Source organism: Malurus melanocephalus, unplaced genomic scaffold (genome assembly GCF_030028575.1).
Source record: "Malurus melanocephalus ecotype Western Australia unplaced genomic scaffold, MMel_1.1 scaffold_228, whole genome shotgun sequence".
Classification (NCBI taxonomy): domain Eukaryota; kingdom Metazoa; phylum Chordata; class Aves; order Passeriformes; family Maluridae; genus Malurus; species Malurus melanocephalus.
In genome coordinates, this window is record NW_026623460.1 from 645,013 (window position 1) to 656,989 (window position 11,977).

At 39.0% G+C, this 11,977-nt stretch overlaps 1 protein-coding gene across 1 annotated transcript in view; it reads left to right on the forward strand.

The window, feature by feature from the left end:
• The first annotated feature begins 714 nt into the window (after nt 1–714).
• Nucleotides 715–11,977, forward strand: part of SUSD1 (sushi domain containing 1) — a 38,830-nt gene continuing 27,567 nt past the window's right edge. Inside the window, exons 1-7 of the mRNA XM_057374562.1 lie at nt 715–718; nt 2,865–2,996; nt 3,175–3,330; nt 3,975–4,127; nt 5,415–5,591; nt 7,023–7,202; nt 9,141–9,320. Coding sequence (XP_057230545.1) covers nt 715–718; nt 2,865–2,996; nt 3,175–3,330; nt 3,975–4,127; nt 5,415–5,591; nt 7,023–7,202; nt 9,141–9,320 — 982 coding nt within the window. The remainder of the gene's footprint in view (nt 719–2,864; nt 2,997–3,174; nt 3,331–3,974; nt 4,128–5,414; nt 5,592–7,022; nt 7,203–9,140; nt 9,321–11,977) is intronic.

Here is an 11,977-nt window from a genome sequence, read left to right on the forward strand (position 1 = left end):
GAAAGGGGCCTCCCTACGGGTAAAAGCAGGGGRCCCAAGGGCGCGGCGCCGGCGATAAGGGCGTCCCGCCCGCCGGGAGGTTCTGCGCCCGGATCCTGGGCTCTGCCCGTGCTCGGCTCCCTCCCTCCGCCCCCAGGGACAATGCAGAGGCACCGGGGACACGCAGCAGCGGCTGGGACATGAGCTGGGGGGGCAGCCGAGCCCCCGGGCCGCTCCTGCTGCTCCTGCTGCTGCTGCTGCTGCTGCTGGCGGTGCCGCGCTGCGCGGGGCGGCGGAGGGGTAAGTGCGGCCGGGGGGGACCCAGCTGGAGCTGGGTGCTGTCAAACTGCCCGACTGCCCTTGGTGGGGGTGGCAGGGCATCCCATGGTGGTGACTGAGCGTTTTCTGGTGGTGGTGGTGTTGGAGGCAGGCAGTGCTGGTAGTGCCGAGGTATCCCATGGTGGAACAGCCCGCGGTGGTGTTGGCGGTAGTGGTGGCGGAGCAGCACGTGGTTATCGTGTTGGAGGCAGCTCCACTGTGCTGGAGGGACAGACCTGGGTGGTGATGGAGGCACCTGTGGCTTTGGTGGCAGAGCGGCCCGGGGCGGGCACCATGCTTTKCACTGGCTGGTGCATCTCCTCGACACCTGGTGATGGCTGTAGTGGCAGCAGCGACATTGTGTCCTGCCGTGCTCAGAGGGCATTGCCACTGCAGGAACTGTGCCTGAGGGAGCACATGGGTAGGACCAAAACAGTAAGATGACTGTAGTGCTGGCATGATAACTTGTATGTTGTGAAGGAGAAGTAATAAATAAAATTTCAGCTGTAGTAGTAATGGGTGGCGGGAAATGGAAACATTTTTATCTCCTGAAGTGGCAATCTGAGGAGGATATTCCCATGCTTTATCAGAAGATTGAGGTATCATGAGAAAGTTCTCACCATGGCTGTTTGTGAATTTAATTTTGTGATCTATGTTGGCTGTCGATCCATGCTGACAGTTTGTTTTTTCTATTCTCACCAGAAACACACAAGTGTATAAAAGCATGGATAACAATGAGTATTTATCTATGATGCTTCCCACAGCCTTAAGGCACTCACTCGTAAGTGCACTGTGAGTAAAACAGAAACCCTGTTGATGTGGAAGGGCATTTTTATCACAGTGATAAATTTGGCATATATAAAAAACTGGAGTATTCAGCTTGATGCCCAAAAGACAGGCTAGAAATAAAACCCCGTAGACTGGTGTCTACAGAGCAGGTATTTGTTTATTGCAGCGCTGGAGGTGAGGGGGATCTCTCCTCCTAACTCAATTACCCTAGCTTAAAATTGACATTTATATAGTAAGTATTGCTTAACACTGTCACCATCACTACTTCCACCACTGTGTATGGGGATGGAAATAAATGGCATCGCAGTTGTTCAAGTGCACCTGCACCATCCCCAATTTGGTGTTCGCGGGATCTCCCTCTAATGAGGGCCTGAGGTCTTCCTTGCCTTTGGACTTTTCAACTTTATCTTCAGAGCATGCGCAGCCATGATGTTCCATGGTTTTTTCTAGTCCTCAAGGTCTGCATGTTCCATTTTCTGGCTAATTGTCTATACATTTGCCAAGCTCTCATTAGTGCATTCTACTGTTCCTTAGTATAAAATCTACTTGTCTATTTCTGCAGTATAGTTACCTACTTTTGAAATATTCTCCCTGGCGATTTTGCTTGTCCAAGCATCAAGCAACTGGCTTAACTATATCCAACTGGTACATTGCATGGTGCTAATACACTCTATGAAAGCTTATAACAATATATGAAAATACTATTATATTGATAATATGTGAAAAGCTATTATATTGTATATAAAATTTTCAATCAATGTGCCATATAATCATCTTGTAATTTTGACTTGAACCTCATAGGCATTAAGCTTATGTAGACATTGTACAGTAATCAAAATTTTGTGAGAGGTGCTATATATACAATGATGTTAGTATTCTTATCAATGTTAGAAAAGTAAAAACTTCCATACGTCGTTATCAAGCACCACAAGACATCACCTCGTGCAGTGTTAGTTCTTTCTTCTAAAATGTAAAAAGGTGTGAGCCTGTGCATGCTTTGTCTACATTAAAGCCATCCATTCTGACATTTGTAATTTGGAATGTGAGGGAATGTGTGATAATAAAAAGGGCTTACAAAAAAAAAAAAGGAGGAAAGTGAGCATAATGCCCTGAAAGTATGAATACAAAGAGGATAATTGCAAATTTATACTTTATTCTCRTTTTCATGTATGTCTACAGCCCTTCAAAGTACAGTAGATTAATTTGTATGTTGTACGCTTTTAAACCACTTTTAATATAAATTAATTTCCAAAATTACTTAACTGTAAGTAATTTTACTCCTGACAGCATTCTCAACATATTTTTTATAAATAACATTTTTACCATATACACATGGATGTTATGTGACACAAGCAGATTGATAAGATTGTCCATGTGTAAATAATAGGCAAAAAAAACAAAAAACAAGAGGAAACAGAAATAAGGACAAAAGAGAAACAAATGGATATGGAGAAAAGTTTAATAATATTGGACAGAGCTACTTATTATGTGCCTTACTGATTGCTGAAAAGCTCTTTTCCTTGTTTTCAGAGAAGAGGTGGACGGACAAAAATGCTCAGTGTAGTTATTTGTTTAATCCTTTATTTTTCATTTTTAGTCTTTTTATACAATAGGTATGATTTTCCTACAAGTTTGAAAATGAGGTGGGAGGAGGTAGTAGTCTATTCTATGTGTTTTAATCTGCATTTTCTCTCCACTTTAAATTCTGTGCCAGTTGCCCTACCATGCCACCTGTAAGGTATTTTTAAAAAATGTATTTGTGTCTTTTTTCCTTAAAGCAATTGCAAACAGATCAGTTCCTGATGTCTGTGCAACTTGCCACATTCATGCAACATGTCAGCAGAGTGGAGGAAAAAGTGTTTGCATCTGCAACTATGGATTTGTAGGCAATGGAAGAACCCACTGTCAAGGTAGGCTGCCTGGTTATAAAATGGAAAGAGTGTCGCTAAACTCCTAAAATTACTTTTCTCAATTAATGTTAATGAATTCTTCAGTAAGGAGAAGCTTTGTAACTTGAGACTGGGTGAGGAAGGAAGGAAACTCCACTTCTCTTAATCTCTTTCTTACATGTTTTAAAAATCCGAACAGATAAAGATGAATGCCTGATTGGAGCCAGAAAGATCTGTGGAAATCATACACTGTGTCACAATACACATGGAAGTTTTTACTGTGTTTGCCTTGATGGATACCGAGCCTCCAACAACAACAAGACATTTATTCCCAATGATGGCACAAACTGTACAGGTAGACATCTCAAAGAATCCTGAGCATGATGAATCCAGAACTTAATTTTCTACTGCACAAGTATTTTTTTTCACCATCACTGCAGAATTTATTTTCTAACACTACATCAGAGAACTTTCTGCTTTTGATGCACTTGTTTGACATCCAGACTCCTAACAGCTGTGAGTTAGCTCCATTTTGAGCTCTTTGCTATGTTGCAAATGATTGTTTCACAGTCTCATTCAAACAATGATCTTTTCAGAAGAAGAAGCAGCAGCTTGATTAAAGAAATAAGATGATACTTATAATTCCCCAGAATGTCATATTGGTGTTTAGTGTAGAATATTAGCCAGTTCCTTGTTAAAGCGATGAATTGTWGTAAGTGTTGAAGGCATGAGCAGATACTGGATTTTTCTGGAATTGTTTGAACAGGAGACAACATTTGTCAAGTAAACCAGCCGTATTTCTGAAAATAGCTAGCTACAAAATGGTAACAATTCTCTCCCCAGATGCTTGAAGGTGAGACAGTGATAAGCTCCTTTGTTTTCCCAGAAGAGCCATGAGAAGCTATGTAGAGTTTGAAGAGTAAAGCTTGTGTCCTATATTAATTAATTAAAACAAAATGACTTGATTATGAAGTGCATCTGTTTTCTCTGAACTTTCAGATATAGATGAATGTGAGGAGTCTGGGCTGTGCGGTCACAATGCAAGATGTGTGAATACTGAAGGAAGCTACATGTGTTACTGCAATGATGGTTATAAATTAGAAAATGGAGAGCATTCTTTTCGTAAAGATGAAAACATGGTTTCATGCAAAGGTGAGAAAAAAAGCCACTTTGGATGGTGTTTTTCTGCCTTGGCAGAAGCCCTCTCTCTGTATTTTATTTGCTGTATGATTTTTTTTTCTCTTGTATTTGGTTTGTTCCAGTGATGGCAGGATCCTAGAGTCAACAGCAGATATTCCTACAGGTACAAAGCAGTGCTTCAGAGAAGTTTAATAATGCTATGAAAGTAATGTAGYTAGTTTCCAAGTAGAAAGGAAGTGTGTTGTAATCCAGTTGTTTATATAATCACACCACATAAAGGGGAAGAGCAGAGCGACTAAATAGCTGATAAGAAAGGTTAGGTGAATGAAATGAGCCTAGGGGAGAGGAATAATAAAATAACAGTTTTGCTATTTATTACATACTGTGCCTCCTGCATTAATAAACTGTTCTGTTTATGTTGCCATAACAAAGCAAACCTCAACCAAAACAAGGTTTCCAATTTGAAAATCTGTCTTTAATGTCAGTTTTCACWGGTGAAAACTGACAGCAGTGTAAGCTGTAGATGTCAGAGTATATAATGAACTCGGGCATCCCAGGTGGAAGGAGCTGCCTAGATTATATCCAGCTTTTATTTCTGAAATATTGCCAGAACCGTCAGTAAAGCTCACAGCCGGTAATTGCTCGGTTTTTCTGACTGGAGTGCTCCGCTTTGTTTGCCAGAATTGCTGATAACCCTGCTTATCTCACTGACTTGCCTCTCCATGTAGTGGTGAAGCAGAGTGTCTGTACTGATTGTGTTTCTTGCAGTGTCGCACAAGGGAGCCCTGTCAAGCAGATGTGCTGGACGAGTGGAGCCTTTGTATGCGGGCTGTTTCAATGAGATGAAGGATTTGAGAGGCAGAACGTTTCTTTTCAATTTATCTGCTGAAAAGTGCTTCACTTTTCCCAGGCACAGGAAAATAAAGCCGTGCACTGGGGCCTGAAATTTCCCTCTGATGCTGAAGTGTCATTCAGCCGTTGCTGTAATGAGATTGGCCCACGCAAAGCACAATCCCATTGCAGTGTCTCATCTTTGGTCTTGTGAATGGCTCCAGCTGTATGTTAGTAAAGGTGTTCCTCAGTAACTGCTTCCTTGTGTTCCTCCAACTGTGGCCAGGACAATTCTTCTTTAATAGAAGAATTTAATATTCAGCTTTAATATTCTACCCCTTTGGGAATCACTCAGATTCTTCAGATCAGGTGGATTTTGTGATGTGACCATCCAGTTCAGCTCATTTTAAAGTGTTCAGATGTTGTGATTTATGTGCTGTGAGATCCTTTAACCCAGTCTCTTTGCAGAAATTGGATGTGGTTCCCCTCCTGAAATGAAGCATGGCTACATTGTGGGGAACTACAGCTCACTGCCAGGAAGTGCAGTTCATTATGAATGTCAAGAAGGGTTTTACAGCGACCAAGGAAAGGTCTCATACTGCACTGCAAATGAAACTTGGGAACCTGCCACTTTAAGCTGTAAAGGTGAAAAGAGTCTTAAATCTTTCTTATTGTTTTCATTAAGGGAGTTCGATGCGTGGGAAGTGGRTTTGTGAGCATAGTAGACTGTTTCCTCAATCTGAAGTGCTCTGTGTAGCGATTCTAGAGGGCAGAATTGTCATCCTGAAAATTGTCACTTAGGGAGGAGAGGTTTTTTTCTGTCTTTCTCTGAAACTTCAAAAGCCCTCTTGCTTTCTAATTCTTTCCCTTCCTCTTTTTTTTTTCTTTTTTTTTTTTTTTTTTTTAATTGTTTTCTTTTTTTTTTTTTTTTTTTTTTTTTTTTTTCTTTGAGAATGGATACATGAGAATGTAACATTTATGGACAGTGAATAAATTAAAATAAGGGTGCTAAAACAATGTGGTTGGTGTAAGTGAAATATCACTAGAAAGAAAAAATAAAACAATTACAAAACAATGACAGTAATATTTCCCTCCCAAAAAATAAATAAAGGATGAATTTGAAAACAAAAGGGGAGTGCCCAAAGCCTATAGAGAAAGCTTGTGGAATTTAATTCTTATGAGTTTTTGGTATATTTTTCAGAAGTTGCTTTTTCATGTGACTTTTAAATTTCTACAATCAAACAGGAGGTCAGGTCRGGGTTTCTGAGTCCATATATTATGGTTAATTGAAATAAAATACATGACACACCAAGAAATGGCCAAAAGTCTGAAATGTCAGACTTATTCCTCCTTGTATTTCAYGCTGTTTTCCTGATTTTCAATTAGGACTTCTCTTTTTTTGTAAAACCAACAAGTCTATTTTTTTAATACTAGTAAATGTACCTTTAACAAWTTCTTCATAATTTTGTGTGTGTGTGTGTTACGTGACTTCTTTGTTTAAGTATTTGTCAATGAAAATTTGGCATGTTTGTAAATAGGGCAGCCWTTAAAATATATTTTGAACATCATGTAGACTCTTGCCTTAACAGGAAGCTTTTGTATTGTGTGTTGTAACCTTTTCTATGGTTTTGCATGTTTATATTCTTTGTAGACTTTTAAAGCTTTGYTTTCTAAAGGCAATTTCTGCTCATCTGCCTTCCTCCAAGTGTTGCTCATTGCAAATGGCATCAAACCAGTTTCTGGATAATCAGGTTTGTGAAAGCAAGGCAATCTTTAAAGATCCAGAAGAAAACYATGACCTCTTCTGTATACTGGCAACTAGACCAAGGAAGAAGTCACAGATTTAGCAGGACATCCTGAGAGAAAGGCAGAAAGGTGTCCTTTTATTTGGAAGCAGATGTTTGGAGTAGCTASAGCAGTGTCATAGTGTGAATATTGCAGAGGCCCCAAGAACTGTTGTATTACTACAGGAGAAGCAGGCTAGCTGGTAAAGATTAAAGAATTAGGGGAGTGCAGCTGTCATTGCTCCTGCTGGTTGGCTAACAAGTCTATCTTCCTCTTCCTCCATCTCCTCAGGTGTGGATTGTGGGGTTCCACCTTCTGTTTTGAATGCACGCCCACATTCTGTAAATGGTACCACATACAGAAGTGAAGTTACTTATGATTGTGTTCATGGTTACCTGACGGCAAGTGGCAGTGGCACTGCAGTCTGCAATGCCAGAGGACAGTGGGATGGCCCTGATTTGGTGTGCAAAGGTAAACAAAATCTGCCTTCAGTTTTATTTAGCATAGATAACATTTAAATCACTCTAATAAATATCAGTCATCCTCTTTGGGCATTCAGTTTATACAGTATTCTGGCATAGAAAGTTCAGTCACAAAATAAAAATAATATATTGAACAGGTTTTTTTTTAATCTGTGTTGATAGTGAAGTTGGAATAAATTGTTAGAAGTTAGCATTCCAAGAACATAATCCCAGTGCATGTCAGGCATTGATATTACTATGAGATGAAAATTCAGCCTTAGTTGCAGGCATCTTTTCTAGTTCAATGTCTATTCTACTTTTGTGATAGCGGTTGAAGGCATTATCAGAAACTGCACTGCTGTTAGGCATTAATATCCCTTAAAAATTCCCATATTTGGACAGTTTCCAGTTGCAACTCATGAGTGCTCAAGCGTGCTGTTGTTATATGAGTTGAGTCAGGTCTCTTATAGTGCTGTGATTTGGAAGAATATAGCCTAAAGAGCTCCTCAATAAGATGAAAMAGAGGTAAATTTTAAAAAAACCTATTTAGTTTTTTTTTTTAATCTGGGATCATATTCTTAATTAGGATACCTCAGAATAATTACATTCCTTAGCAAGTTTTCACATTTGCACAGCTTCGCTTTTCTATTTGCTGGGTGATTCATATCTTTTTGGTTTGATCCAGCAGGATCAAGCTGTCTGTTTGTTGCAATCACATGGGGTAATCTTTTCAAATGCACAATGTGTATGTTATAACCACTCTACTTTTGGAGTATTCTTTAATATTCTTATTCTGTGYTTGTGCAACTTGGTCTGCTTACAGAATGGCCATGGGTGGGTAGCTGGAACAGCAGTTTTGTATGGTAGGAGGACATACTGTCCTTCTGCGAGTTAAGCACGTGCTTTGCATGTGCAGGAGTTATTCCAAAGCTTTTTCTGATGGTTTATGATAGATACTTTCATGCACATTGGGATATGAAAGGGAAGGCAGTCATGATGGTGGACGTATAGCGCACAGCAATGCATATGTTTAGTTTTTCCTTTAAAGGCTGTACAGATCCTGATTCTATTTTATTTTTTTGCTTTTCCTTTTTTTGGTATAATTTCAGAATCACTTAAAATTATTAAATGGTTTTTAAAACATTTGTTTTCTGCATATAAGCTTTAATGAGGGTAAAGTTTAAATTCTTAAGAGTGTTTGCATCTTATCACTGAAGTGGACAGAATCTTTTATTGGGGTGTGTGTAGTGTACTGTGCAGATTTAAAAGCAGATTTTACCCTAAATAATGCTGTTCCATCTGTTTGCTTTTCACTTTTTATTCTTTTTGTTTCCTGTTTTTACTATAAAGCCCCTGAAAACTAAGCAAATTAATTAAATTTTAAGTTCATTATCCCAGATTTCTAATTGTCTGTAAAGTGGTTTGAATAATCTATCAAATTTTCCTCAGAAATGCTCATTCATCTTGTCTATAGCACCTTCTTTTTTTCAAATCTTGAATCCAGTCCACTGACAAAGGAAYATAACCTTCTTGATGTTGTTCTTTCATGACACTCTTTGGACCGTGTGTGTCTTTTTTAATATCTGCTGTTACTAATGGCAAGTAAAATAAAGGAATAAATAGTATGTGGAGGATAAGAGAGACTTGTGGGAAGAYAGATCTATTTATAAAAATTTGCTTAAAGATCGTTGCTCTCCATTCCTAATCAGGACACTTCATTTTATTTTATGGGGCATCTTGTAGGATAAATGCTCCACCCTTGCTAGAAAGTTTCCAGTCACAAAATCTTCAGTTCTGGTGAACAGGCCTGACTTCTAGAAATCACTAAAAATTGCAAAAWAGTGAAGTGTAACTTGCTGGAATGGTCCATTCCTCCATCTTAAACACTTTGATTTGTCTTGCCTATCTTCATTTCATGGTTTTGTTTTCCTATTTTTCTCTGTTCCAGCAATAGACTGTGGCAAACCTTTTCTCATTCCACACACGACGATGACCTGGGACAACTCTACCACTCTGTGGAGCAGAGTGTACTATCAGTGTGAAGAAGGGTATTATTTCAATGGAGACAGGAATTTTTCGGAATGCACAATAGATCAGGCATGGGAGAATATTACTTTCATATGCAAAGGTAAATATTGCTGTGGGAAGTTGCTATTTAAGTTGCAATTTAATTAGTTTGTCACTCCTGTTCTTAAGTTAGGAACAGGAGGAAGAATGAAGGCAAKAAATCCCCTTCTGATTTACAGTAGGTAGTGTGGTGGTACTTTTGGCTGGAAAGGTCACAGAAGAGAATGTTAACCATACAGCAGCTTGTAGTGGATGCCACAGATGTTTCTATAGCTGTCTTGCTTCTTATCTCAAGCAGAAGGAGAGTAGTGCACTGAAGTTTTATTGTTTCATTGAGAGCCTTCAACTTTTAGAAACCCGTGGAGTGTCACTAGAGGGGCAGAAGGCATTTAACAATATTTTCGTGTGAATCTAATACTGGTAAGTGCACTGCAGTGAAAGTAGTGAGAATTGAATTCAAAGCCCTTTCTCTCTTTCACTCTCTCTCATTTTTGTTTCTTTGTTTTGTTTTTTGTTCCTTTCTCATAATGCCCAAAGCAAAATTTATTCATGTTTGCCTTTCCAGCCTAGATCTAGTTTTCTGAATTTCATTCCAGAGTTACTTTTTTATGTGAAGAATGAGTCCTGAGAAGGGAGATCTGTAATAAAGGTGGTGTCATACTGTGTGCTTGGAAACAGGATGTACTGACATTTTAATAGCAAAAACTAGCAGATGTTTTGGACTAAGACTGTTGTGCTCTTYATTGTTGTTCTGTGTCCTAAGAAAAGGTTGTCTACCACTGTCCATCTCTAGTTCTTAAGTAGCAGTGCTGTCTTTTGCAGAAGATAGTGTTCATTTAGCTTTGAAACATCCTCATGACTTTCAAAAGGACTGGCAATGTGTCTTTGACTGCTGCCACTTCACTTCACACAGAGTTACTGTATGATGCCTCTCTTCCCTCACTTCTCTTGAGCATTTACTGTGAATATGAAACATGTGGCATCAAATAAAATGAGTATGCAGAAAAGCAGTCATCTCAGCTTTTGCAGTGCCCAAGTAAAAGTAGAATTGCYGTCATTAGAAGTCCTGATTTGTCTTTCATTTGGTAAATTCATATTGCAGTATTTTGTGAATTGATTTTTAAGCCAAGATTGTGTGGAGTGAATAGGTTAATCAAGTCTGTCAGTCTTTGCAGTAACAAGAGTTGTCTTGCGTGCTGTGAAGCTTTGAAGGGCCTGAACCTGCAGACTGCACTAATAGGATTACCATGGATTTCAGCAAGAGCTTTGCCACATTCCAGCTCCAGCCGCTGGATTAGAGGGCCAAAAAAGTCAGTTGTGGTCATATAAAACAGAAAGAAAAACTTACAAAGATAGCCTAACTAGTCCAGATTCCTTAAAAAAAAAATTAATCATCAACAGGAAATTATTAAAAAAATTTGCATCTTCTTGACTTGTATGCTTTTTGTATTTACTAATACTAAAAAATTGCTTTAAAATTAAATTAAATTTCTGTTTTGGCAATGATGTCTTTGAGATGTACATTATCTTAAATGGTGTGTGTATAATTGATCAGTAACTCCCATTAAAAGGAGAGAMTATTATGTACCATTCCAAAATGATTTATTATAGAAATTGGAAAACCATTTGTCTTTTCATCCTGCCTGGAAAATTCCATTAGAAATAAGGAAGTTAAGAGAACATCCTCAGGAAATTGTCTTTGACAATTAATTTCTTCATTTCTTAGAAAGTGTTTGCAATGGAATACCCTTCATTTGCATTTTTTTGTGCATTGTATGTTGGAATAGATGGTAAATGTATCTCTGTGTGTGTACAAGTAGTMCATTAATTAGTAGCTAGTTTAAATATTTAAAAAATCTTCACAAAATTAATTTTATTTGTGATCCTGATGAGGTTAAGCCATCAGTAAGGTGTGGCAATAGTCAACTGGATTACAGTCTTTACCAACCTCTCACCTATATAAAACCAGGAGACTGAAGTGCAGAGAACAGACCAGCAATTAAAATACCTCCAGTGTGCTCAGCGTGTGAGCCTGGACATCCTCTAGAGCTGGTCCTCACGGAACTTCTTTTCCTGGGKATTAGAAGTTTTTGGCTTCCCAGAATCTTAGAACAGTCAGTGTTGGAAGGCACCTTTGGATATCATCCATTCCACCTCCCTGCCAAGGCAGGGTCACTGAGAGCAGGTGGCACAGGAACAAATCCAAGTGGGTTTGGAATGTCTTCATGCTTCCCTGAGCATCCTGTTCAAGAGCTCTGCCACCCACAATGCAGAGGTAGAACTCTCATGTTGAGGTGGAACTTCTCGTGTTTTAGTCTTTGCTCCTTGTCCTGTCTCGAGGCACCATTGCAAAGAGTCTGGTACCATTCTCTTGACATCTGTCTTTGAGATATTTTCATTTGTTTCACTACAAAAATGTGGTCTGTATTAGAGTAGCAGATGGTATTTGCAGTGTGATTCACCACTTGAACAGAATTGAACAGGCAAAAATATACCAAAAAAATCTGATACCTGGGTTTTCTCTTTCCACTAAATTTCCTGTATGTGGGGGGATAGGTGGCAAGAGCTCTGTAAATGAACTTGCATGTGTGGATTCTCTTTTAGCTGCTCACTGAAGATAAATGTCCGAGTGGAGCTGATTCTATTTGCTCTCTGGTAAAAAAAATTGTATCTTTTAATTTCTTAWCGTGATTTCTCCTCCTCCAACATTCTCTGATG